Raw genomic sequence first — 27255 nt, 5'->3', positions numbered from 1 at the left:
GAAATGAGAGAGATATTGTAGAGATCAGCCTATTGCTCAAGCAAGATGACTCTGCTTGCAAAAGTTCTATTAGGCAATGCTGTAACTCCAAATACCAAATATTATGAATGCTTAAAATTTTCAGAGTTAAGTTAGGGGGTGCAAAGGATAAATATGTTTATTGTAATTCAGCTTTTTCGGTGTGTGTGCAACATTTTAACACTAACTTCAGTGAGCAGAGGACTCTTCGTATCAGGCACACATCTGATTGCACATATCAGTAAACACCCAAGGACTGACTAGAAAGAGTAAAAACAAATTTGCTTGTCCCAATTTCTCTCTACAGATTACACACTTCTGATGGGTTGTTTCTTTAATAGGTTTTTTTTTTTTTTTTTTCATGAACCAGAATACCTTGTTAAAAAGTCATAGTCTTAGAAACAGAAGACTTATATTTAGGGCTTGGTTTTACAGGATATTTTCCAACACCGGGACACAATATGCCCCAGCCTCTTCTTGCCTGAGAGAGATGAGACTTTGGGGAAAGTGACATATTCCATGTTGTACTGGGTGTGGGATGAGGAAGAGGGGAGTAGGAAAACTTTCTGTGCCATTTCTAAAGGTACTCTGGCAGGTGCAAAGAGCATCTAACGTGGCCCAATTCAGATTCACCCAGAGTGGATGAGGCTGAAGGAATTCCTTTTTTTTTTTTTTTCCCCTGGCTTTTCTAGGGCTGCACCCACGGCACATGGAGGTTCCCAGGCTAGGGATCCAATCGGAGCTGTTGCCACCAGCCTACGCCACAGCCACAGCAATGCCAGATCCAAGCCTCAGCTGCGACCTACACCCTAGCTCATGGCAACGCCGGATCCTTAACCCACTGAGCGAGGCCAGGGATTGAACCTGCAACCTCATGGTTCCTAGTCGGATTCATTTCTGCTGCACCACAGCAGGAACTCCTGAAGGAGTTCCTTTTATTAGTTACTGCGGTAGAACTTTTAATCCGCTTAAGACCTTGTGGGTCTTTGAAACCCCTTATCACAGGAACGCACAAACAGATGCTGTGCTTTCACTATCTGGAGTACTGGAATTTGTGCTGAGGAGTGGGAGTGGGTGAGTGAAGCTAGGAGGGTGGCCCTTAGGACTGGGTGCCCAGGCGGCATTTCTGCTGCTCATTGCTTCTGCCCCTTGGCCTTCCAAACTGCCCTTGTGACAAACTGCCAATTCCCTCCTCCTGGTCCATTTTTCTCTTCGGGGGTTAAAAAGCGAAAAAAAAAAAAAAAAATCCTTGTCGTTTTTTAGCCAAACCAGCCTCTGGTTTTATTCCACATTACGATTAGCGTTAAATGCATCTGTTTTCTCAGCCTTACATCCCTAGCAATGCTCTCTCTGGATCACAGATTGGAGTTTGTGGCAAATTCCAGTGTTGGATCTAAGATGTTTTCCACATTTCCTTATTTATTGCCCTGAAGAGGCTGGGGCCATTTAACTTGTCACTACACCTGTGGTTTCAGCAGTTTATGCTATGATCTCCTGCCTTCAGGAAGATCAATTTTAAAAATAAATGCAGATGTAGGCTTAGTAACCTAAGTATATAAGTAAAGACACTATGTTTGATTCCTTGGCACCAGCATGAATTTGTGGCCAAATGTCCTTTATAAAAATCAGGTTTGACAGTAAGTGTACAATGTGCAAATGTGCTTTTTCTTTCAAACGATGATTTTTTTTTTTTAAACTTCTTACATTTGAAGTTAGAGCTGCTACATACTAACCCAGTCTCAGGGCTAACTGGCTCAAAACCTCTGTGCCCAGTGATGCCACTTGACCCTCTCAGAGGGCAGTGTCAGGGTCAGGAAGCTGTGCAGCTCCCTCCAAAGCCAGCTCTGCTACGGGTCAGCAAGCAAATTCCAAGGGATAGACAGGATTAAGGGCTCCAAAGAGGATTCCCCAGCCCTCCCCCAAAGAAGGATCAAAAACTCTGGTCTAGTTCTGGAACAAAAATAAGTTCCAGCCAAGGAGAAAGTGCCTGTTTAGACAGCCTGTGGCCCTTCCCAAAGCTTGAGCCCCTCCCAGGCTGACTGGGCGGAGCCCTCTTCAACAGGCAACTGTGTGCAGAAGTGTGTATTGGAAAGCATTTTGCCTGAACTTCTATTTGCACACTTTCCTAAGCTTAGGCCCTCCAAAGGATTAAGGTAATAACAACTGCTTACATCTTTTTGCAATTTGTTTCTTGTCCAGGAAACAAAACCAATACACACACACACACACACCCACACACCCACACACACCAAAATAGCCACCTTCTCAACACTTCATTTCACCTCACCCTTTTTTTCCCCCCAAACTGCCCCACTCAGAGAATGGGATCACTGACAGGGGCGAGAGGACCAAGCCCAGATTCAGTGTAAACACGCCCCAGCAGCACAGGCGGTAACCTATTAACTTGGAGGAATCTCGGGTCACTGTGGACGGTTTTCTATTAATAGAGGATAAAGCTCCTGCATACATTAGCGATAATGCCCTGCTGGCCCGCGCAAAATTAACTCTTCCCTGGCCAGCAAGAGGAAGCCATGTTCTGTCCTAGCAAATGTGTGCTTGAAACGTGCCTATACCTACACGTATAGGCACGAGAACAGCTCTCCTGAAACATGCCACATCCCACTCCCACCCCTAGTCCTAGCAGTCGCAGTTGTTCTTGGAGGGGTGCCTCCAGGGAGGGAGCGGTAGCGTCGGGGGGCCGTCGGGTGCAGGTCAGCTCAGCTTCGCCACGCACACGGCCAAGGCCACAGCCGCCAGCAGCACGGCGCTGAAGATGGTGGCAGCCAGGGCCTTGCTCAGGTCGCAGGGCCCGGTGCGTTGTTCTACGGACACGCCGCCCACAGAGGACACGCCCGCGCTAGCGCTAGAGAGGAGCTCGGCGCCCGCCACCTGCCGGGCCTGCACGGTCCAGCGGGGCACGTTGACTTTCATCTCCATGTCCTGGATCATTTCGCCCACCTGAAGGATCTCCCGCTCCAGCTGGTGCAGGTCTTCCACGTCGAAGTCCCGCTCCGCTTCGTGCCGCAGGCTGCGGACGCTCAGGGCGCGCGCCGCTACGCCCGTCGCGCCGCCTTCCATCCCGGTGCGCACGAGCGGCCGCCGCGGCGCGTGCAGAGGAAACTCGGTGCCCAGGGCCAGCGCACGCCGCATGTCAGCTTCCAGGAGGTCCAGGCAGCCGGAGAAAGCCACCCAGAGGCGCTCGAACTCGGCGCGCTCCTCTGCACCCAGGCCCCGGTCGCGCAGCGGGGCAGTCAGCTGGGCGCGGATGGTCACCGCCAGCTCCTGCGCCTTCCGTCGTGTCTTCTGCAGCTCCTCTCGTAGGTTCTGCGAGTCCGCTGAGCCGCCAATGGTCAGCACCAGGTGGTGGTAGCATGCGGTCGCCTTGTTGAGCGCGTCCAGTAGCGCTTTGCACTCCTCCTTCGCCATGGCGCTGCTCTCCCGCGCAGCCCAGCCGCCTGCGCCCCTCTCAGCCTCACGTCCTCACCGTAGCAGGACGCAGCCAGCCCCGACGGCGTCTCCGGGCCGGGCGGCCCGCGCACTCCTCATGGCTTGAGGGGAGCTTGGCGCGGCAGCTTCGGTCGACAGAGCCACTCAGGACACACGACGTGCGCTTCTGCGGGTTGGCGCGGAGAGGGAGCCCTGTTAGCAGTCTACCGCCCGCTACATCTTCCCCAGGTGCCCTCCTAGTTACACGCCCAATCTCTGCGCAGCCATCGCCTCCATAGTAGCCACCTGCGAAGTCCAAGTTGCGGTCCCCATCCTCCTCCAGTACCCTAGCCAGGGCTAGCCGGCTGCGCAGCCTCGCGATCCGCCTTAGCCGCTGCTAAGGGCGGCCGGGTCGGGTTTCTTAGGATCCGCCCACCCCGCCGGTCTTCGCTAGGCGCTTCCATCCCCGGGACCAGGGATAGGCGGGGCCCCACGCGGGGAGGTCACGTGTAGGCCCCTCATCTCCCCCTTCTCCGAACCCCATTACGGTCTGGAATATTAGCACTTGACAGATCCAACCCTCTTCTATTTTGCGGAAGGGGAAACTGAGGCTCAGATTTAAAAAGGGGGGGTCTAGGTCACGCGACGTTAATGCAAGTGAAGGGGCTAGAACTCAGGGACTCTGACTCTTAGACCCTGCCAGCGACGAGAGTGGAATGCCTCGTAGGACTGGGCACCTTTATCCTCCAAAGCAAGCAGTAAAGGGTGGTCACCTGGGCGGGACGGCTCCCGGACCTCACCGTCCCGGCTCCACCGTCTTTCCCGCAGCGGAGCTTGGGCCCCACCTCTTGTGTCAGATCTGCTCTCGGCCCCGCCCCCTCCCGTTCCGGGCACGCGCAGTCGACGGCTCTGGGCTTGTCCAGCCTAAGTAGGAAGTGCTGTGAGCCGAGGTGAGCTCCACCCCCGGCTGGGCGGACTCAGTGATTGCTCTGCGCACACGTCACTCTGAATAAAGACGGCTTCTCATTGGGCTGACCAGGGGCCTTAGGCGCGGACCCGCCCAACGGCGTAGTAAGGGGGTGGGCGGTGGAGCAGAGCCGTGGCGCTGGGTGGTGGTCCCTGAGGTCCGAACCGAGGGGCCGGCAGGTGTTGGCTTCGCTCAGGGAAGGGCAGAAAGTGAAACTATGTAGCCTTTTAAGTAAGTGTCCTCCTGCCTGTCTCCTCCCGCGCCTCCCTTCCCTCCGGCTGGCTGCGCCTCCGGGCCCGGAGGCCGGGCGGGGCCCCGGAGCGGGAAGGGGGAGGGGCTCGTTCCTCTCCTCCGCCGGCGCCCCACGCTCTGCTGGCAGCCCCCAAAGCCCCGGCGCGTCGTCCGGTGGACTGCCCTTCCGCACTCTCCTCGTCCCGTCCGCAGCTCTGCCTCTCTTGTATGTTTGCGGGGCAAGGAAGGGGTGGGGTTGGCGAAGAATGCGCCCTCTGACCCCACGTCTTCAGGACAGGTCCGTAGATCCGGGATCCCGGGAGCTCAGACTTGGGGGCCGTGGGCAGGGTTGTCGCTCTCTGGAGGCGTCTGTGGTTTAAGGGAGATCTGGCCGGGCGATTGGATGGGAGGCCGTGGGTGGGGGTCCGGAACCTCGGGCCGCGGGCAGTTGTGGTACCTGGGATGATGAAAGCGCGAGGGAGAGAGGAGGGTATCCCTGCTTGCCTGCCTCATGGCGCGGGGTCTCCTCTTCCTGCCTGGTAAAGATTACTACAGGAAAACTCTTAACCACCCTGAGGTGTTCCAGACTCTGAATCTTTTCAGTTCTTTTCGTTGAAAATGGATTGCCCATAGGCGCACCAGCCAGGCCATGCCGCTCTGGCCACTAATGGGGACGTGGGCACTCCCCATCGGTGCAGGACCACCAGAGCAAGAAGCGTTTCTTCATTGAGGAGTTGGGATATTCAGGGAATGATGGGCAGGGGTGACTGTAGGGACTACTAATTTGCCATGTGGTCTGGGATTTTCCAGGTTTGTGGATTTCAGGGAGAAAGGTGTTTGTTATTGTTGTTGTGCCTCTGGCACGTGGAGGTTTCCTGGCCAGGGATGGAACCTGCATCAGGGCAGTGACCTGAGACACACCAGTGACAACTATGGATCCTTAACTGGCTGAGATGCTAGGGAACTCCAAGAGAAGCCTCTATTTTGATTAAGAAATGCACCCTCGGAGTTCCCGTCGTAGCTCAGTGATTAACGAATCCGACTAGGAACCATGAGGTTGCAGGTTCGGTCCCTGCCCTTGCTCAATGGGTTGAGGATCCGGCGTTGCCATGAGTTGTGGTGTAGGTTGCTGAAACGGCTCAGATCCCGCGTTGCTGTGGCTCTGGCGTAGGCCAGCAGTAACAGCTCTGATTCGACCCCTAGCCTGGGAACCTCCATATGCCGTGGGAGCGGCCGAAGAAATAGCAAAAAAACAAACAAACAAAAAAAACAAAACAAACAAACAAAAAAAATGCACTCTCCCACCAGCCCTAAAGAAGAGCAGATCATTAGCAGGATATTTATGTTTTTAGGCTGCCTTGCCCAGCCTGGTGTTGAGGTAGCCGTAGGAGTCCAGAGTGCTGGGCTCAGGGCTCACTCTCATTCAGCAGTTTGTCCTTTAATCAGTTGTTTGGATGGCAATTTGTGGCCAGGGTTAGGTGGTACTCTGGCCCTTGGACATTCTTCTTTTCTTTTCCCTTTTTTTTTTTTTTTCTTTTTGGCCATACCTGAGGCATGTGGAAGTCCTGGGGCCAGGGCTCAAACCCACCACACAGCAGTGACCAGAGCCATTGCAGTGACAGCACTGGATCCTTAACTGGCTGCGCCACAAGGGAACTCCACTTGGCCGTTCTTTGCGGTGGACGGTCTCAGGCATCTATGGGCCAAATGGGGCCTTGACAGAGGAAGAGTCATTTTTAGGACAAAATGGGTAGACGGAAGGAGAGCCTGTCTCTTTGGGGAGCTCTGGGGACAGCTGAGGGAGGTGAGGCTTGCAGAGGCGGGCAGAAGGCCAGGAGTGAGAGGTTCTCTGTGCCAGGCTGAGAAGTTGAGAGTTCATTTGGTTGGGAGTGGAAGGGAAGTCTGAAGACTCCTGCACAGATTGCAGTGTTGGAAAGCTCACTTTGTTGTCTTCCAAGTGGACAGGTTTCCTGGGGGTCAGGAGGCAGGCCCTGTAGCCCTCAGAGGGGGAATGGCAGGATGGGAATGGGAGTAGATATTTATTCTAGGCTCTAGTAGGAGGAAAATGGTTGGGGCTCTGAAGCTGGGGAGACACCTTGGGTGAGCTCTCCTCACCTTGGCTTGTCACCTGAAATAATCCCACCTGCTGGTATTGCTGGGAGAGCAGCAGTAGTGTCTGCATAGGGCCCCTGGTCAAGGTCCTGATTGTGCCTCCTGGTGACACTGGGACTGTGTTGCACTCATGAGGGCAGCTGCTGGGGCTTGGGGCTTCACATGTCTGCCTCTGGTGGTATTTCCGTCAGGGGTCTGTCTCCCTCTGTGTATGAAGTGTCAGGATGCATTTGGTGTCCCGTAACTTCATCCTTTCCTAGAGGAGCAGGGGAATGTGACCATGTGATGATAGACTTAGAAAGGATTCAGACCCGAAGAATTGGACCTGATTTGTCCTGAGGTTGCTTTCACATTCAAGAGACGCTCAGAAGTAAGTGGTCCTTGGGAGTTTCCGTCGTGGCTCAGTGATTAACGAATCCGACTAGTATCCATGAGGATGCATGCTTGATCCCTGGCCTTGCTCAGCGGGTTAAGGATCCGGAGTGGCTGTGGCTGTGGCATAGGCCAGTGGCTCCGATTCCACCCCTAGCCTGGAAACCTCCGTATGCTGATGGTGTGACCCTTTAAAAAAAAAGGGGGGGGGGTGTTCCCGTCGTGGCGCAGTGGTTAACGAATCTGACTAGGTTGCGGATTCCGTCCCTGCCCTTGCTCAGTGGGTTAATGATCCAGCGTTGCCGTGAGCTGTGGTGTAGGTTGCAGACGCAGCTCAGATCCCGCGTTGCTCTGGCTCTGGCGTAGGCCAGTGGCTACAGCTCCGATTCAACCCCTAGCCTGGGAACCTCCATATGCCTCGGGAGCGGCCCAAGAAATAGCAAAAAAACAAACAAACAAAAAAACAAAACAAAACAAAACAAAACAAAAAAACAAAAAAGGAAGAAATAAGTGGTCCTTGGAGCTCCTGCCCAGGATACTGGCAGGGAGCAGGGTGCTAATATCTCCCCTCCAGTTCCAGCAACAGGGTGATGGGGTGGCATTCTGAGGGGCACTTGTGCTCCTCCAAACTCCCTTGCTCCCTTGGGTGGTCACACCCCTCTTCTAGCCTGGAGGTGTTCTCTCCTGTGACCCTCCGTATTCCAGCCCTCACTGTGCTTAGCCAGGTCTGAGCACACCATTTGTTAACGGCTCTTGCTCAGTACCTGTGTGCCTGCCTGGGGCCAGCCCTCGACCCTCCCCTCCCTACAGGCAGTGGATTCCCAGCTCCTGTGAGAGAGGACCCCTCTTGGAGCTGGATCTTTCTCCAGCACCTCACTCTCATTTTGTTCAAGTGCACCACAGTTACTGCATGCCTGCAGTAAGCCAGGCCGCCAGGCTTCAAAGTGCTTTGAAGAAGAGCTGTGAGAGATGTAGGGACAGGAACCATAGATGTTACAGGCCAGAAGGACACAAGTGACCCTATTACCATAGGTTACATCATCAGATTGCTTCCATTTGGTATTAAACATCAATTCATAGAAAGTTTTCCCTTGGAGGTCCTGTCATGGCTCAGTGGTTAATGAATCGGGCTAGCATCCATGAGGATGCAGATTCAATCCTTGGCCTCACTCAGTGGGTTAAGGATCTGGTGTTGGTGTGAGCTGCGATGTAGGTCACAGATGCAGCTCGGATCCCAAGGTGCTGTGGCTATGGTATAGGCCAGCAGCTGCAGCGCTGATTCCACCCCTAGCCTGCAAACCTCCATGTGCTGTGGGTGTGGCCCTAAAAAGCAATAAATAAATAAATACATATATAAATAAATAAAAAACATCAATGCATAGAAAGTTTCCCTTCCTACCTTTTCCTTCTGAAGCACACATTAAGCCAGCTGGAGAGTCTTGCCCATTGCTTGAGAAAGATGCCTGATCAGGGTCTTTGGTCAGGCCCTGGGAGGTTCAGAAGCAGCCACAGCAGTGAGATTTGGCAGAGAGTCCATCTCTGGGAGGATTCTGCTGAGCCAGGCTGCACGATGTCACCAGATGGTCCCTGACCACCCAGACTCATCCGGGCTGGCTGGACGGTTGAAGACCACAAAACCACGAATGTGCACACTGCCTCAGAAAAAGCCTAGTGTTGGTTTGAGGCCTTGCTCGGCTCTCCTGTTGAAAGTAACCTCAGATAACTCATGTGCAGGGGTATTTGGTATCTATGACTAATTTCACTGGATTTTCTATACATCATCCTATCAGATGCATTTAGGCAGGGGTGTAATTTTTTTTTTTTTTTGGTAAGTAGTTTTATATGAGGGTTCACGCGTCTTTCCAATTTTATAAGAAAAGTTCAGTTTGCTTTGCATGGTTTTTTTTTTTAGGCTGTCTGGTGGCATATGGAGCTCCTGGTCCAGGATTAGTTCTAAGCTGCAGCCTCTAAGCTGAAGCTGCGGCAACAGTGGATCCTTAACCCACTGTACCAGGTTGGGGATTGAACCCAGGTCCCAGTGCTCCCAATATGCTGCCGATCCTGTTGCACCATAGCGGGAGCTCCTTTGCATGTTATTTTGAAACCAATTCTTGCAGATAAACTTGTCGGAATGTTAAATTATTTTTAAGCATGTACCCCCTATATAAGGAGTCAGCTCTCGCATTAAACATTCTTTCTTTCTTTCTTTCTTTTTTTTTTTTTTTTTTTTTGTCTTTTCTAGGGCCACACCTGCAGCATATGGAGGTTCCCAGGCTAGGGGTCGAATCAGAGCTATAGCTGCCGGCCTGTGCCACAGCCACAGCAACACCAGGTCCGAGCTGCATCTGCGACCTACACCACAGCTCACGGCAACGCCAGATCCTTAACCCACTGAGCAAGGCCAGGGATCAAACCCGCCTCCTCGTGGTTCAGATACATTAACCACTGAGCCACGACGGGAATTCCTATTTCATATTTTTAACACTGGGACAGAAAGGTTGAGAACAGTGCTGGGCAGGGCTCTTTGTTTTGTTTTGTTGTTTTGTTTTTTTCAGGGCTGCACCCACAGCATATGGAAGTTCCTGGGCTCGGAGTGGAATTGGAGCTACAGCTGCAGGCCTACGCCACAGCCACAGCAACTCGTGATCTGAGCCATGGCTGTGACCTACAACACAGCTCATGGCAACGCTGGATACTTAACCTACTGAGTGAGGTCAGGGATTGAACCCACATCCTCATGGATACTAGTCAGGTTCTTTTCCCCTGAGCTACAGCAGGAACTCCTCGACAGAGCTCTTTGAATCCCTACTCCTGGACAGAGGATTCAGTCCTTGGCAACTAGGAGACCCATGTCCAAGAGAAAGCAGATGACTTGGACTGAAAAATATCCTCTGGTTCCATCTCATTTACCAGCAGTGCTTGCTGAGAATCTTGTGTGTTTATACATTTCACACATTTGAACTGAGTTTTGTTTTTTTTTTTTTTTTTTTTTTTTTTTTGCCTTTGCTAGTGCCGCTCCTGCGGCATATGGAGGTTCCCAGGCTAGGGGTCCAATCGGAGCTGTAGCCTCCGGCCTACACCAGAGCCACAGCAACTCAGGATCCGAGCCACGTCTGCGACCTACACCACAGCTCACAGCAATGCCAGATCCTTAACCCATTGAGTGAGGCCAGGGAGTGAACCCGCAACCTCATGGTTCCTAGTCAGATTCGTTAACCACTGCACCATGACAGGAACTCCCCTGAACTGAATATTTTAAAAAAATTTTATTGGACTGTAGTTGACTTACAATGTTGTATTGATTTCAGTTGTACAGCAAAGTGAATCAGTTATACGTATACCCATTCTTTTTTCCCGTACAGGTTATTATTATAAACTATTGAGTAGTTTTCCCTGTGTCATACAGTAGGTTCTTGTTATTGTCTGTTTTATACAGTAGTGTGTATATGTTATTCCCACCTCCTAAATCCTCCTTCCCTCCCACAGTTTTTTTTATGACTTTGATTTTTTCCATTATAGTTGGTTTACAATGTTCTGTTAATTTCCATTGTACAGCAGAGTGACCCAGTCACACACACATATATATGTTCTTTTTCTCACATTATCCTCTGTCATGTTCCATCACAAGTGACTAGACATAGTTCCCTGTGCTATACAGCAGTCTCCCACAGTTTTAAAAATCTAAGTTTGTTTCTGTTTCATAGATAAGTTCATTGTGTCATTTTTTTTTTTTTTTTGTCTTTTTGCCTTTTCTTGGGCCGCTCCTGCGGCATATGGAGGTTCCCAGGCTAGGGGTCTAATCGGAGCTGTGGCCGCCAGCCTACGCCAGAGCCACAGCAACGCAGGATCCGAGCCGCGTCTGCAACCTACACCACAGCTCACGGCAACACCAGATCGTTAACCCACTGAGCAAGGGCAGGGACCGAACCCGCAACCTCATGGTTCCTAGTTGGATTCGTTAACCACTGCGCCACGATGGGAACTCCATTGTGTCATATTTTAGATCCCATGTATAAGTGATATCAATATTTGTCTTTGTTTGACTGACTTAACTCAGTATGATAGTCTCTAGGTCAATCCATGTTGCTGCAAATGACATTTCATTCTTTTTTATGGCTCAGTAATATTCCATTGTATATATGTACCACCTCTGGTTTATCCATTCATCTCTTGGCAACATTTAGGTTGTTTCCATGTCTTGGCTATTTTAAATAGTGCTGCAATGAACATTGGGGTGCATGTATCTTTTCAATTTATGGTTTTGTCTGGGTATATGCCCAGGAGTGGGATTGCTGGATCACATGGGAGTTCTATATTTAGTTTTTTTTTTTTTTTTTTTTTTTTTGCCAGGGCGGGGCATGAAGGAGCAAAAGACAGCTTTATTGCTTTGCCAGGCCAAGGGGGCCACAGCAGGCTAATGCCTTAAAGACTGTGCCTCCCTTGGAAGGGATTATGAGGTGGTTTTATAGTCTGAGGAGTGGAAAATAGGGCCTCAAATAAGGATAAGGATCAAAATCAGCAAGTGCATATTGTCTTTCAAAGCTGGTGTTTGGTGGCCCCTGGACTGGTTCTGGTGGTCCTCCTCCTTCCCAGGAAGAAGATGCTTCATCAGGTAGTTCTTCCTTTTATTGGGGGTTTTAGCTCTGCAGAAAGCCTTAAATATATTCTGTATATTCCTCGAGGAGGAACCAGGACCCTGCCCCAAGGCTGTGCTATTGTCTCTTGACAGCTCCTCCCTGGTGTCTGCATCCCCTCCCTTCCCTGATGTGCAACTGCCCTTTGCAACTCAGGGAAAGTCATGGAGGCTGAGGCTTATTCCCTAAAAACAAGACATGGAGGATCCAGAAAAGTTGTGTGTCCAGGAAACTCACAGGGCCCTGCTTGGTTACAGGCCCCCCACGCCCCCGCTTTTCTTTGCAACTCCTCAGTCTTGAAGAGAACAGGTGTTGAGCAAGAAAGGGAATATTTGGGGTAGAGATGTTAATCATAAACTCAGCCAAGGGACTCGGTTTCAGGGGCTATATTTAATTTTTTAAGGAACCTCCATACTGACCTCCATAGTGGTTGCACCAATTTACATTCCCACCAACGGGGTAGGAGGGTTCCCTCATCTCCACACCCGCTCCAAAATTTATTGTTTGTAGACGTTTGGATAATGACCATTCTGACTGATGTGAGTTGATACCTCATGGTAATTTGGATTTGGATTTCTCTAACTAATTAGTGATGTTGCGTTCCCACCATGGCCTATCGGATTAAGGATTTGGTGTTGCCGCGGCTGCAGTGTAGATCACAGCTGTGGCTCTGATTCCACCTCTGGCGCCGGAACTTCCATATGCCATGAGTTCAGCCAAAAAAAAAAAAAAAAAAAGGTGATGTCGAGCATCTTTTTGTTGTTTTTTGGCCATCGGTCTTAGATCTTTCTATTTAGATCCAATCCATTTTGGATTGGACTGTATGTTTTCTTGGGATATAAAGCTGCATGAGATGTTTGTGTATTTTGGAGATTAATCCCTTGTGGTCCCTTGAACTGAATGTTTTGGTGCGACAAAACATTCCCTTTGCTTCCTTTTGCTGCCGTTCTCTGAGCACTTTATTGGATTCTTATTTTTTCTCAGAACTCAGTTTCTCATCTAGTCAAAAAAAGTTTACTCGTGAGTCTTCTGTGCCCACTGAAACCTGTTCCTGCTCCCTGACCCTTTGGCCCTGCTCTGGTCACTGCCAAGAATGCCTCCCACACTCCCCACCCTTGCTGTTCCCTCTCTGTGTGGCCCTTACCTCTGCTGGCACTGTTCTGGGTGGTGCTGGTTGTTTTTTCACTCTTCTGGTGCACATTGCTTGTTTCCCAGGTAGGTTGTTAGTTCCTCCATCAAAGTCCGTCCTTGTCACCTCCATCTTGGGCGCAGGGGTGGTTGGTGCTCTGCCAGCATCTTGTTCAAGGAGCAGCAAGAGTGTCCCTTTCCTAGCTTTAGTCTGTCCATATCGCATCCTATTTCTCCCACCATTTTTCTCCAAGACATGTTGAACCATCTGTGTCAGGAATCAGGAAGAATGTTTTCTTGTGCCTCTGTCCCAGCAAAATTATATTCTCCCGTTGTTCTGGTAGAGACTCATCAAAGGATTATCTGGGCTCCAGTAATTATTGAATTCAGCAATTCAAATATCTGAATTGTTGCAGAGCTGGGGCCCAGAGAAGGATTATATGGAGCCATTTTCATGCTAGGCTCTTCTCCCTAAGAGGATTTGCAGGATGCTCAGGGGCCTTCTTTAGGCAGTTCCCAGGAGGGCCTGCAGCCAAGACCGCTCAGGCCGGCCCAGACCGAGGGAATTTGATGTGGAGCCTGTGTGGCTGGCTGGCTGTCATGGGAACTTTTTCTTTAGGGGAAATGAAGTGTGGAGTCTGTGCATCCATGGCTCATGAAATAACCCTTAATCCAGGCATATTTATTTTACATTATGAGCATGGTGGTTAAAGGGACGGATGTTAGAATAAATCGGACCTCTAACTTGAGGCCTCTCTAACCTCAAGTTGGCCCGCTGACCCTCAGATTCTTCATCTGTGATATGGGGCTAATGGTACCTATGGCTGTTGTGAGCATTGAAACGAGATGAGGATGTATAGAAGTTATCACAGTGCCTGGACCAAGGATGCTCTCAAATGGTGGCTGTTTTTAACATTAGCCATAAAGGATAAAATTTATAAGGCACTAACATATACTGTTCTGATGTTTTCCCAGAGAGCCATTTTGGGACATTGTTACATAATGAGAAAGTAATTCAGTTTTTCACTCATATTTCATTCATCTGATTCTGTCAGATGCTCTTTTTTTTGTTGTTTTGCTATTTAGGGCTGCACCTGCAGCATATGGAGGTTCCCAGGCTAGGAGTCTAATTGGAGCTACAGCTGCCGGCCTACACCAGGGCCACAGCGGTGCCGGATCCAAGCCTTGTCTGCGACCTACACCACAGCTCATGGCAATGCCAGATCCTTAACCCAGTGAGCGAGGCCAGGGATCGAACCTGCAACCTCATGGTTCCTAGTCAGATTCCTTTCCACTGTGCCACGATGGGAACGCCCCTTGATGCTCTTTAATAGGTGCCAATTTTCTCTTTTTAATGAAGAAAAGAGGCCTCAGGCTCAAGTTCAGAACTTTTGGCGGCCACGTTTTAAATAATATCAGTTGTTTTTATAATTTTTAAGACTATCTTAATGGGAAGTGATACTGTTTTTCCATTTAAAGTAGTATTAAGGGTTCTTTTAAAACTAATTTTTAGGCATTCTCATTGTGGCTCAGCAGGTAAGAACCTGACATAGTCTACATGAGGACATGGGTTCAATCCCTGGCCTTGCTTAGTGGGTTAAGGATCTCGTGTTGTCGTAAGTTACGGCACAGGTCGTGGATACAATTTGGATCTGGTGTTGCTGTGGCTGCGGCGTAGGCCTGCAGCTGCAACTCTTATTCAACCCCTAGCCTTCCATATGCCATAGGGGTAGCTGCAAAATGAGAAAAAAGAAAATCAACAACAACAACAACAAAAAACCCCCTAAATTTTCAATGGGAGTAGATGTTTAAAGGAAAATGTCAAATATTAATGGTAGAGCCATTGTGTACAATTGTGAAGGTTATTTTTTGCACAGGTGCCCAGCCCTGGGGAGGGAGGTATTGGCAAACTGGGCTAATATATAGCCTGTGAGCTACTTACTAAGCCACACGTCCTCACACAGGACTGGGAAGATGGGGTACCTTTTTCTACTTGCAAAGGCACTCTGTGGGTCCGCAGTAAGAGGTGGTACATTGGTGTGCAGTATGGCAAAATTAGTGAAGGTGGCATGTAACTGGGACTCCTGCAAGACTGGTGTTCATATTCTGCATTCCACAGACTGAGACGGGAGCTCAGAGAGGTGAAATGACATGGCTAGGACTCTGACTTCTTTTCTGTGCCCCTTTCGCATGTTCCTCTCTAGTAGTTCAATAAAACGGATGTATGTTAAGGGGAGCACAGCAGGGGCATAAGAGGCCCCATTTGCAGCAGGAGCAACTATATATAGAATATAGAAATAATCTCTAATGAAAGTAATATATGACCTGCAGTCTTTATGGAGAAAATTCAGTTGGAGGACATAGGAGAAGATGTGGGTGGGAAGGTGTACCATATTCATAGATGATGAGATAATTATAAAGGTGTTGACTCAGAGTTCCCAGCATGGCACAGCGGGAGTGAATCCGACTAGGATCCATGAGGATACGCATTTGATCCCTGGCGGTGCTGAGTGGGTTAAGGATCTGGCATTGCCGTGAGCTGTGGTGTAGGTCGCAGAGGTGGCTCGGATCTGGCATTGCTGTGGCTGTGGTGTAGGCCAGCAGCTGTAGCTCTCATTAGACCCCTAGCCTGGGGACTTCATATGTGCAGGTGTGGCCCTAAAAAGACAAAAAAGGGGGGCTGGCATGCCAAAATAGTAGGATTTCCTTAGATCCAAAAAGCACTGACCAGCAAGGGAAAGACTGACAATTTCAACCGCACTAAAATCAAACACTCATTTCCGAAAATACTCATTTGGTGAAATCAAGAGGCACGTCACAGATTGGGAGAAAAAATATCTGCAACATCTTTTAGTACCCAGTTATTTAAAGAACTACTTGTTGTAAGAAAAAGGCCAATAGCCCATTAGAAAAGTGGTCAAGGAGTTCCCTTCATGACTCAGTGATTAACAGCTCTGACTAATATCCATGAGGATGCAGGTTCAATCCCTGACCTTGCTCTGTGGGTTAAGGATCCAACATTGCCATGAGCTGTGGTGTAGGTTGCAGACACGGCTCAGATCCCGTGTTGCTGTGGCTGTGGTGTAGGCTGGCAGCTGTAGCTCTGATTTGACCCCTAGCCTGGGCACCTCCATATGCCATGAATGCAGCCCTAAAAAGCAAAAAAAAAAAAAAGGAAAAAAAAAAGAAAAGTGATCAGAAGACACGAATGATAAGGTAATTTATGGAACATAAGGAAATGATGTTAAACTTCATTAGAGCAGTCCTACTTAACTTTTCTGTATAAAGTATTTCACTAAAAACACGCATATGTTTTGTTTTGTTTTGGCCGTGCCCTGTGTCACATGGAAGTTCTGGGGCCAGGGATCAAACCCACACCGCAGCAGTGACCTGAGTCACAGCGGTGACACTGCCAGATCCTTAACCCACTGAGCCACCAAAGAACTCCTGCATGTCTTTAAAATGTCATAATTTTGGATGTAGGATGTTCCAAAAGTAGCCATTTGTACTTGCGCAATGACTTGGAGTTCAAGATTTTCTGAAAGTAATTTGTACATTTAACCAGTAAAAAAAGTCATCTTGGAATTGGTAAGTTATCTTTGATCTTTCCTGATAGGTAGATCTATAGTGTAGCATAATACACGTCAGGGCTGCTTTTTTAGAAATTGCCAGATCAGGGAGTTCCCATTGTGGCACAGTGGTTAAAAGTCCCGACTAGGAACCATGGAGTTACGGGTTCGATCCCTGGCCTCACTCAGTGGGTTAAGGATCCAGCGTTGCCATGAGCTATGGTGCAGGTCGCAGACGTGGCTCGAATCCCAGGTGGCTGTGACTGTGGTGTAGGCCGGCGGCTACAGCTCCGATTTGACCCCTAGCCTGGGAACCTCCATATGCCACGGGTGCAGCCCTAGAAAAGATGAAAAGACAAAAAAAAAGAAAAAAAGAAAAGAAATTGCCAGATCAGGACTTTAATGTATTATATCCACCCGAAAGTAGTCATTTATTGCTTTTTCCTCTCTTATCCCAGGAGACTCGCTTCGCCCCATCTGAAGTCCATATGGCTCTGTATGATGAAGACCTCCTGAAAAATCCTTTCTATCTGGCTCTTCAAAAGTGGCGTCCTGACTTGTGCAACAAGGTGGCCCAAGCCCATGGCATCGTAAGTACATCCATCCCGAGGGTTGTCCTTCTCCACTAGGCGTGGACCAAGCAGGGCTGACAAGGCAGAAATGTGGTAGACTTCAGTTTAGTTTAGAGGGAATCAGGTACAGACCTGCTCTGTGCAGCAAGCCCCAAAGAATGCTGGGTAAATTAACGAGCAGAGAAGGAGCCCAGGGCTGCTTCCTCCAGGCAGCCTCTTGGGATTGCACCCGCCCAGGGTGTGGTCCTTTCTTTAACTCTCAGCCCCAGTTGTCAAGGGTCTCATGGTATTCACCTCTGTTTCTTTTCTTTTTCTTTTTTTTTTTTTTTGCTATTTCTTGGGCCGTTCCCACGGCATATGGAGGTTCCCAGGCTAGGGGTCCAATCGGAGCTGTAGCCTCCAGCCTACACCACAGCAACGCAGGATCCGAGCCGCGTCTGCAACCTACACCACAGCTCACAGCAACACCGGATCGTTAACCCACTGAGCAAGGGCAGGGACCGAACCCTCAACCTCATGGTTCCTAGTCGGATTCGTTAACCACTGCGCCGCGACGGGAACTCCTGTTTCTTTTGTTTCTCTGTCGACCAGGAGGTCTCCACGAGGGCAGAAATTGAGTTCCTCCTCAGGGCCTTGAAAGTCCTCACCTGTGAGGTGGGTGCTTGCTCCCACAGAAGAGGGGAACATGTGGAGACAGGAGCTGGCCACCTTCCAAGGCATTTCCTAAAGGGAAAAAGCTGAGAGAACTTTTATAGCAAAGAGGCTGCAACCTCAAAAGCCTACAGGGGCAGCCCAGTCACAGGAGTGAGAGAAGAGAGAGCCCTTAGCCTGGTCCACTGCCGCCTAGAGGGAGGGAGGCAGGCCCCGCACCGCAGGTCTTTCCTGCTCTCATCAGGTGTGGGTCCTGCCTGCACACTGTGGGGTTCGGCAAGTGGGGCACCTCTGTGCCACCCGTCTGCAGCAGGGCCTCCTCTTTGTGTGTGCGGCCTTCTTTTCTTCTCATGCTTGTGTTCCTGCTTCTCTGGCCGAGGGATGCAGCCTCCCTTGGGGTGTCCCCTGACTGAGGATTTGAACCAAAGGCCAAGTGTGTTCAGCTCAGGTTTCTCTGCAGACCTGGAACCCACTTTCCCTGTGCCCAGTCCCCGCCTCTGCCTTCAGAAACCTGAACTTTTTCGAGTCCCTTCTGGTTTTAATCATCATGATGATTTTTTTTTTTTTTTTAGGGCCGAACCCCGGCCTGTGGAGGTTCCCAGGCTAGGGGTCGAATCGGAGCTGTAGTCACCAGCCTGCATCACAGTCACAGCAATGCCATAAAGTTCATTATGTAAAAATATTAGAGAATACAGCTGCTTCCCAAAGAAGAGAATAAAAATCCCATAAAGGTTGTTAAAGGCATTCACTGTCATGCGTTCATTTCACAGTAGTTATTAAATGCTGCTCTATGCAAGGCACTGCGATTGGTGCTGGGGGTTCAACCACAATATGAATATGCAAACCTGTCTTTACCCTCACGGAGCTGAAATTCTAGTGGGAGAGATGGTTGCACTCTGAGTCTATAGTCACTGATGATGGCTGTGGGAAGTATCACAGGATAAAAGGTTAGGATGCCAAGCCATCATGTTGACTGGGAAAGCCTGACCTAATTTGGCAAATATTTCTTTCCCATCATTGTTTTACAGTTTTTTTTTGTTTTTTTTTTTTCTGTCTTTTTGCCTTTTCTAGGGCCACTCCTGCGGCATATGGAGATTCCCAGGCTAGGGGTCTAATTGGAGTCGCAGCCACCGGCCTACGCCAGAGCCACAGCAACGAGGGATCCGAGCCTCACCTACAACCTACACCACAGCTCACGGCAACAGCCGGATCCCCAACCCACTGAGCAAGGCCAGAGATCGAACCTGCAACCCCATGGTTCCTAGTCGGATTCGTTAACCACTGAGCCACGACGGGAACTCCTGTTCTACAGTATTAAAAAATATGTATTGAGTAGGACCTCTCCCTTGGTGCAGTGGGTTAAGGATCTGGCATTGTCAGTGCTACAGCTCAGGTGCCTACTGTGGCATGGGTTTGATCCCTGGCCTGGGAACTTCTGCATGCTATGAGTGCAGCCAAAAAACAAAATATTGTCTAGATAAGAGTGTGTTATCCTATGTAACTTTCTCTCTCTCTCTCTCTTTTTTTTTTTTGACTTTTTTTTTTTTTTTAACCTCCGTGGCATATGGAGTTTCTCAGGCTAGGGGTCAAATCAGAGCTACAGCTGCCAGCCGTAGTAACAGCCACAGTAACGCGGGATCCAAGTCACATCTGCAACCTACACCATACATAGCTCACGGCAATGCCAGATCCTTAACCCACTGAGACCAGGGATCATACCTGCATCCTCATGGATGCTAGTCAGATTCCTTTCCACTGAGCCACGACAGGAACTCCCCCTCTTGCTTTTAAAATGCCATGCTGTGCAATGCTGTTAGTTCTCTTAAATCCCTTGGGGGATCTGTCTGTCTTGCTCACCACTGTGTTACCAGCACTTAGCATGGGCTCCTGTCACCCACTAGGTGTTTTTCCTGCTGCAAGTAGGGAAATCCCACTTGAGCTGACTTTAGCAAAAGCAGAATTTTGAGTAAGAACTTCAGCATCTTGGTCACCTTCTAGGGATAAAGGGGAGACGCTTCTTAGGCTGTGTCATCCTGAGTTCCCAGGGGTGCCTTAGGCTCGTGAATCCAGCTTCTCTGAGATCCATGGGGAGCTGCTTGGGGCCCACCCTGGGCAGCCCTGAGCCTCGTTCAGTGGACTTGAGACTCAGTGAGGCCAACTCTTCAGCCCAAGGTCAGCTGTGGAAGGAGCGTTGTCCTGCGCAGCCTGGCCAGTTTTTGTTTGTTTGTTTGTTTGTCTTTTTGCCATTTCTTTGGCCACTCCTGCGGCATATGGAGGTTCCCAGGCTAGGGGTCGAATCGGAGCTATAGCCGCTGGCCTACGCCACAGCCACAGCAATGTGGGATCCGAGCCTCATCTGTAACCTACACCACAGCTCATGGCAATGCCGGATCCTTACCCACTGAGCGAGGCCAGGGATCAAACCTGCATCCTTATGGTTCCTAGTCGGATTCATTAACCACTGAGCCACGATGCATTAAGCAGAGCAGCTGGTGACCACCATGAGACCCAAATTCACATTTCAGGTCGAGCCTGCCCCATAGACAGGTCTGGCACCCTGAGACATCTCTGGTGGAGGTGGCAGCCTGGGACAGGAAACTCTGTTTCTGTGGCTGGTATTACAAACTATGATCACAATTTGGGTTAAAAAAGCATAGAAGACTTCCCGTTGTGGCACAGCAGAAACAAATCTTACCAGGAACCTTGAGGTTGCGGGTTTGATCCCTGGCCTCGCTCAGTGGGTTAAGGATCCAGTGTTGCTGTGAGCTGTGGTGTACGTTGCAGGCGCGGCTTGGATCTGGCATTGCTGTGGCTCTGGCGTAGGCCAGCGGCTGCAGCTCTGATTCAACCCCTAGCCTGGGAACCTCCATATGCTGTGGGTGCGTCCCTAAAAAGCAAAAAAAAAAAAAAAAAAAAGCATAGAAAAAAGATGGGAAGGAAACCATGTTCATGCCATGTTTATCATTCAGGTCGTGAAATGACCTGTGATTTTGTAGTTCCTTTTCTGTACTTTCCAAACTGTGCTTTCTTCATCTGGAATCATTGCTGAGCCTACTGAGGACAGAGGGGGCACCTAGGGTGGCCGGTCGGGGGTGGGGGTGGGGGGTGGGGATGGGGGTGGGGTGGGATGGGATTTGGAACAGGGGGCCCAGTGGTGTGGGAGTGAGCCCACCATTCTTAGGTCCCAGATGGACGAGACTGTGGTACCTCCTTCCGCTGGGTGGGGAGCCCCCGCTTCCATCACAGAAACAACACATCAACCGCGGACACTAAAGCCAGTGACTCCAGCCAGGCATCCTCTCTGCCAGCTGGTCCCCAGGGTCATGCCAGCTGCAGTGTCTCTGGGAGCATCCCTTTCTGCAGAAGGTGTAGGTGACGCACCTCTTTTGTGTTCACCCTAATTGGTTTTCCCCCACAGGTCTTAGTACCCTGCAAGGGAAGCCTGGCGAGCAGCATCCAGTCTACTTGTCAGTTTGAGTCCTACGTTTTGATTCCGGTGGAAGAACACTTTCAGACCTTAAACGGAAAGGTATTCCATTCCTTTCTCGTGGGTCCACCAGGGCCCCTCACTGGGTGTTGGCAGTGTGGGAGCGGTGCGAATCCTGCTTCTCAGCCTTTCACGTCCATCCGTGTCACATGATGGCTTTGATACCGCAGCAGCCCTGCTGCCTTTGAGGAAGGAGGCGGTGGCAGTGGTCAGCAGGGTCCTGGCTGGGGCCCGGGGAGGCTGGGCACCGCTCCCTCAGCCTGGCGGGCTTTTGCGGGGAGTCGGGGAGTTGGCAGGATACCTCTTCAGAGAGACCCCGTCAGAGCAAGCTGTTCATCCTGGTGCCGTTGAAAGTCTGTTTGCAGTTTCTTGGCCACAAGCTGGACATCAGGGATGAATTTTTCATTTTTAAAGAACATTTTATTGTCCAATCCTCTCAAACCTACAGCACATTTCAGTAAAGTACAGAGAACCCTCAGGTACTCTTTCCCCAGATGTGCCGTATTTATTTTATCTCCCCATCTCCCCACCCCAGCTCTGTCTATCCATACACACACGCACACACCCGGACACACACAAAGACACACACAGACACACACATTATCATTACTATTACTTTTTCTGAACCTTTTCCAAAAAGTGGAAGTTGCAGACACCATGTCCCTTTACTTCCAAACAATGTCTATATTTCCTGCATAACCCCAGTGTAGTGATTACACTCAGAAAACGTAATGCCGATAGAATACTCTTCTCCAACACACTGTCCTTATGCAAATTCCGCTCGTTGTCCTAGCCTTTTATAACAACAGCAACAACCAAAAAAAAAAATCTGTCTTTTTAGATGGAGGCCCATGTCCAGGATCGTGCCGTGTATTCAGTTGTTAGTCCTTTCACTGTCCCTTCGTCTGGAACAGCTCCTCAGTCTGCCTCTTCCATGACATTGCCCTTTTGCTCTTGCTCTATAGCCTCTTCCTCAATGTGGGTTTCTCTGGTGTTTCTGTGATTAGATCACCGTTGTGCATTTTGGGTGGGAACGCCCCGGAAGGGTTCTTTATCTCTCCCAGTGCATCGTGTCAGGGGCCACATGATGTCAGCCTGTCTCATTGCTGATGTTAACTTCGTCGTAGGCATTTTCTTCCTTTTTAAGTGGAAGCAGATAGGTTCTGAGAGGGAGGGGTTCCATCCCTCGTCAGGACTGACTGTGGTCCCCAGCCTACCCATGGTCAGGGGCGGGGGCCACGCTGCCCTTCTCCACCCATGTTGCTGCTGCACCTGGGGCTTGTGAGCCCTGTCAGGCCTGAGGAGGGATGGCGTGGGGGGTTCCAGTATGCCAGCTTGGTGGGGGGCGGTCTGCAGCCCTGTGGTTCCCACGCATGTTCCTCTTTTCTTTCCAGGGATCTGCTCCCGCAGGTGCCCATCACTCATTGGTTTACTTGTTCTCTTCATGGTACCCAAATCTGCCAAGAGAACAGAGGCACCAGGCTTATTGTGGCTGGTCTTCCCGGGCACCCTGGCCATGGCTGGAGTGATGCGCTGTGGAGCGGCTGCAGCACGCATCCTTCAGCCCCTCTGCCCTGCGGCACCGAGGGGCCCCAGGGTCATTCTGGGCTCTTATTCAGGGAGATGAGCCTTCTTGCTTTTTCCTTTCCCAGAGGTACCAGCTTTCTTCTACTCTAAGGAACAGCTTCGTGCTTTTCTGTTGCCATATACCAAAAGGATCAGGGTCCTGTGCCGCCACAGTGACAGGGGGAACAGGGGAAAGAAAACATTTCAGCACCAGAAAGCAAGACGGAAGGGTGTTGGTGTCCCAGCACACCCACCCTGGAGCAGAGACGGGCGGGTGGGGTGCAGTGCCGGATCGGGGCCAGGCTCAGAGGTTGGTGGTCACACCGGCTGCTGATGCAGTGATGGCTCTCTTGTTTCAGGATGTCTTTATCCAAGGAAACCGGATTAAACTAGGAACTGGTTTCGCGTGTCTTCTCTCCGTGCCCATTCTCTTTGAAGAAACTTTCTACAATGAAAAAGAAGAGAGTTTCAGCATATTGTGCATAGCCCATCCCTTGGAAAAGAGAGAGAGTTCAGGTAGGCTGGGAGAAAACCCCTCTCTCCTGATTCAGAGGGATGCGCTTGTTGCACTTCCCCCTGACACAGCTCTTATAAACATCCCATCAGATATTCTAGAGCCTCCTAGAAACCTGTGTGACTGTTTACAATCATTCTTCCTAGAACTTAATCAAAAAGTCATCTCGAGGAGTTCCTCTTGTGGCTCAGCAGGTTACGAACCCGACATCATCTCTCTGAGGATGTGGGTTTGATCCCTGGCCTCACCCAGTGGGTTAAGCATCCGGTGATGCCATGAGCTGCGGCATAGTTTGCAGATGCAGCTTGGATCTGGTGTGGCTGTGGCTATGGCATAGCTGCAGCTCTGATTCAACCCCTAGCCTGGGAACTTCTATATGCTGCAGGAGCAGCTCTTCAAAAAAAAAAAAAAAAAAAAAAAAAGAGTCATCTTGAGCCAAGGAGATGGGATATAGCTGCTCTGTGCGGTTGCACGTGTTAGATGCTGCACACGTAGACCTCCGTGCGAGTGTCACCCCCTGGCGTTGTCTCTGGGTCTAGGCTCTAGGGCGACCTCTTCGAGCATTATTACCACCTGGCCCCACTGTTGCACCTCTTTTTATTTTTTTATTTGTTTTTTTTTTTTTTTTTTAATCTTTTTGCCTTTTTCTAGGGCTGTTCCTGTGGCATATGGAGATTCCCAGGCTAGGGGTCTAATCGGAGCTAGAGCCACCGGCCTTTACCACAGCAACAGCAATGCAGGATCCGAGCTGCGTCTGCAACCTACACCACAGCTCATGGCAACAGCCGGATCCTTAACCCACCGAGCAAGGCCAGGGATCGAACCCACAACCTTATGGTTCCTAGTTGGATCTGTTAACCACTGCACCATGACGGGAACTCCTGTTGCACCTCTTTTTAATGGATAATAATTCTTTGGTGCTCCGGGAAACTGAGATAAGGAGTCATGTGCCAAATAAGAGCTGTTTGAGGCGCTTATTGTCAGGAATCAGGGCTTCTTCACCAGAGCCTCGCATGTCGTGCTCATGGTCCCAGATACTTCAGGTTTTGTCCCAGGAATGGGCTTCAGGAGGACCAGGCTCTCTGGACCCCCAGCTGTCCTGTCACGAGGCTGCTCTTGGGTGATTTCTTGAAATAAGTTTATCCTTCTCCCATAGAAGATGGAGCCTGAAACCCCGGAGGAGCAGAGCAAAGGATTGTGGGACTTGCCCTCTTGGGAAACCGGGAAGGCTTCAGCCAGCCTGACCCTCTGTCTCTTTTTCAGAAGAGCCTTCAACATCCTCAGATCCCTTTTCGCTGAAAACCATCGAAGACGTGAGAGAGTTTTTGGGAAGGCACGCGGAGAGATTCGACAGGAACATTGCCTCTTTCCAGCGAACGTTCAGAGAGTGTGAAAGGAAGAGCCTCCGTCACCACATAGTCAGTAGTCACGTCGGGCTTGGCGAGGCGCGCCCTGTCTCAGGCTGGTTCAGAGCAAGGGGAACCCTCTCGGTTCACCCGGTAGCTTTGCTGCCTCCACCGTTGGACGTTTTATTTGAATGTTTCTTCCTTCCTATTATAAAAGTATTTCTTGGAGTCCCCTGGTGGCTCAGTGGGTTGAGGATCTGGCATTATCCCTGCTGTGGCATGGGTTTGATCCCCAGCCTGGGAACTTCTGCTTGCTGCAGGTGCAGCCAAAAAAAAAAAAAAAAGAGAGAGAGAGAGAGAGAAGTAGTACAAACCACAGTTGAAAACTTGAAAACCACAGAGAAATATAACAGTGAATATGGTTATCATCTATGTTAACCCTAAGGGGAATTTGTCCCTTCTCTTAATGACTATTTACCTGAAAAAAGTTGAGTTTCTGTTGTGGCTCAGCAGGTTAAGAAGCTGACATAGTGTTTGTGAGGAAGTGGGTTCGATCCCTGGCCTTGCTTAGTGGGTTAAGGGTTCGGTGTTGCCGTGAGCTGTGGCATCGGTTGCAGATACAGCGCGGATCTAGCAATGACATGGCTGTGGTGTAGGCTGGCAGCTGCAGCTCTGATTGGATCCCTAGCCTGGGACCCTCCATATGCTGCAGGTGCGGCCATAAAAAGAAAAAAAAAAGTTGAAAAAAAAAATCGCCTTCCTGATTTGATAAGCTTGAATCAGGACGTGGAGCTTGGCACCCAGGGGACACATTTTGTGAAATGTTCTCCTGGCTCCAGGATGTGTTACACTCCTGGCTTTTGTGTCACGGCCTCGGATTACAAAGGCAACCTCTCTCTGCTCTGTGTTGCACAGGACTCCGTGAATGCTCTTTATACCAAATGCCTCCAGCAGCTGTTGAGGGACTCCCACCTGGTAAGCAGCACGGCATTCAAATGAAAGAGTCGCAGGAGTTCCCGTCATGGCGCAGCGGAAACGAATCCAACTAGGAACCATGAGGTTGCGGGTTCCATCCCTGGCCTCGCTCAGTGGGTTAAGGATCCGGCATTGCCATGAACTGTGGTGTAGGTCACAGATGTGGTTTGGATCCTGCGTTGCTGTGGCTCTGGTATAGGCCGGCAACTGCAGCTCCGATTCGACCCCTAGCCTGGGAACTTCCATATGCTGAGGGTGCAGCCCTAAAAAGCAAAAAAAAAAAAAAAAAGAAAAAAAATTGCAGCTTGCCCCTGTGCCAGCCCATGCTCTGTAACCATACCTTTCTTGTCCTCCAGAAAGTGCTTGCCAAGCAGGAGGCCCAGATGAACCTGATGAAGCAGGCCGTGGAGGTCAGGGGCCAGGGCAGGGAGGGCAGAGAAGGTGGGGTGGGGGTAGCAGGGGGCTCCCTTGTTCCCCTCCCCCTCCCCCTGCCCCCACACCTTGAACCTGGGCCCACTGATTTCACAGATGTACGTCCAGCACGATATCTACGACCTCGTCTTTAAATACGTGGGCACCATGGAGGCCAGCGAGGTAAGTTCCCAGTCACCATCATGCAGGAGGGCAGCCCTGTTCTAAGCCTTTTAGGAGATTTGCAGCTCCGTTAAAAATCTGTTCTCAGGATGCTGCCTTTAACAAAATCACGAGAAGCCTTCAAGATCTTCAGCAGAAAGACATCGGTGTGAAACCTGAGTTCAGGTAAGGCCGCGCACTGCAGGAACAGTGTCCTTGGGCTGGGGCACCGTGCCCCTTGGAAGAAGGGGCCCCAGCAGGAGTGGCGGCACTGATGTGATGTGGTTCATACAGAGGAGCAGGGCAGTTATTTGTGACCAGAGATAAAGGGCTGTCACATTCCAGTCCCTGTCTGCCAGCATGCCAGTGGGTGGAAGCCGGGGGGTTGGGGTTTTTCACAGATGGTCCCTGGGAGGGCATGCCACTCGCCCAAGTGGGCCTTGCTTGCAGACAACTCTCCTCACCTGCCTGTCTGAGCAATGCCCCCATGACCTTTGGGCCACCTCCTTTTTTTTTTTTTTTTTTTTTTTCCCCTTTTGTCTTTTTAGGGCTGCACCTGCAGCATATGGAAGTTTCCCAGGCCAGAGGTTGAATTGGAGCTATAGCTGTGGCCTACACCTCAGCCATGGCAACTCCAGATCTGAGCCGCATCTGCCGCCTACACTATAAATTGTGGCAGCGAGGGGCACCTTTTTTTGAATTAAATTTCTAATGAAACAAGAGTTTCCAAACTATTTATATCTATATTTCCTCTGCCCTCCCCCCAAAACCACTGACCTCTTTCACTCTGGGGCTAAGGATTGTTTTTTGTTTTGTTTTGTTTTTCCTAATTCTCTGGTGCAGCTCTATCACTTGGCAGCCTGATTGGGACCCTGAAAGTTGTTGTGCTTTGCCACTGACTTGAATCTGATTACTTTTGAGTTTCTCTTTCTGTTACTTATGGTTTGCTGTAAGAGGTGTGAATCTGGGAGTTCCCATCATGGCTCAGTGGTTAGCGAACCTGACTAGTATCCATGAGGTTGCAGGTTCGACCCCTGGCCTAGCTCAGTGGGTTAAGGATCCGTCGTTGCCCTGAGCCGTGATGTAGGTCACAGACATGGCTCAAATCTGGTGT

The 27255-nt window shown here is 50.2% G+C and overlaps 2 protein-coding genes across 8 annotated transcripts in view; one reads left to right on the top strand and one right to left on the bottom strand.

Moving 5' to 3' along the window:
• Positions 1–131: 131 nt before the first annotated feature.
• Positions 132–4322, bottom strand: RGS9BP (regulator of G protein signaling 9 binding protein). Its single transcript, XM_021094272.2, has 2 exons — positions 4218–4322; positions 132–3631 (listed from the first exon to the last, which is right to left on the bottom strand). The coding sequence occupies exon 2, from the start codon at positions 3442–3444 to the stop codon at positions 2731–2733; it is 714 nt and encodes a 237-aa protein (XP_020949931.1). The 5' UTR covers positions 3445–3631; positions 4218–4322; the 3' UTR covers positions 132–2730.
• A 200-nt stretch (positions 4323–4522) lies between these two features.
• ANKRD27 (ankyrin repeat domain 27) overlaps positions 4523–27255 on the top strand; it is a 58941-nt gene continuing 36208 nt past the window's right edge. For 2 of the 7 annotated variants that reach the window (XR_014805991.1, XM_021094270.2), the window contains exons 1-9: positions 4523–4642; positions 16916–17047; positions 21099–21209; positions 23093–23249; positions 24514–24665; positions 25509–25568; positions 25925–25978; positions 26097–26162; positions 26251–26327. Coding sequence is in view for 4 of the 7 variants with exons in the window: in XM_021094270.2 (XP_020949929.1) it covers positions 16946–17047; positions 21099–21209; positions 23093–23249; positions 24514–24665; positions 25509–25568; positions 25925–25978; positions 26097–26162; positions 26251–26327 (779 nt within the window). In the remaining 3 variants the exon portion in view is untranslated. Of the gene's footprint in view, positions 4941–16915; positions 17048–21098; positions 21210–23092; positions 23250–24510; positions 24666–25508; positions 25569–25924; positions 25979–26096; positions 26163–26250; positions 26328–27255 lie in introns of all 7 variants that reach the window. The other 5 variants (XR_014805989.1, XM_013988549.3, XR_014805990.1 and 2 more) reach the window with 3 other exon arrangements.

Source organism: Sus scrofa, chromosome 6 (genome assembly GCF_054392235.1).
Source record: "Sus scrofa isolate SSC_HxYL_T2T_F1_AM1 chromosome 6, Sscrofa_HxYL_maternal_Yorkshire_Landrace_v2.0, whole genome shotgun sequence".
NCBI classification, from domain to species: domain Eukaryota; kingdom Metazoa; phylum Chordata; class Mammalia; order Artiodactyla; family Suidae; genus Sus; species Sus scrofa.
This window is presented reverse-complemented; position numbering and strand designations above follow the sequence as displayed.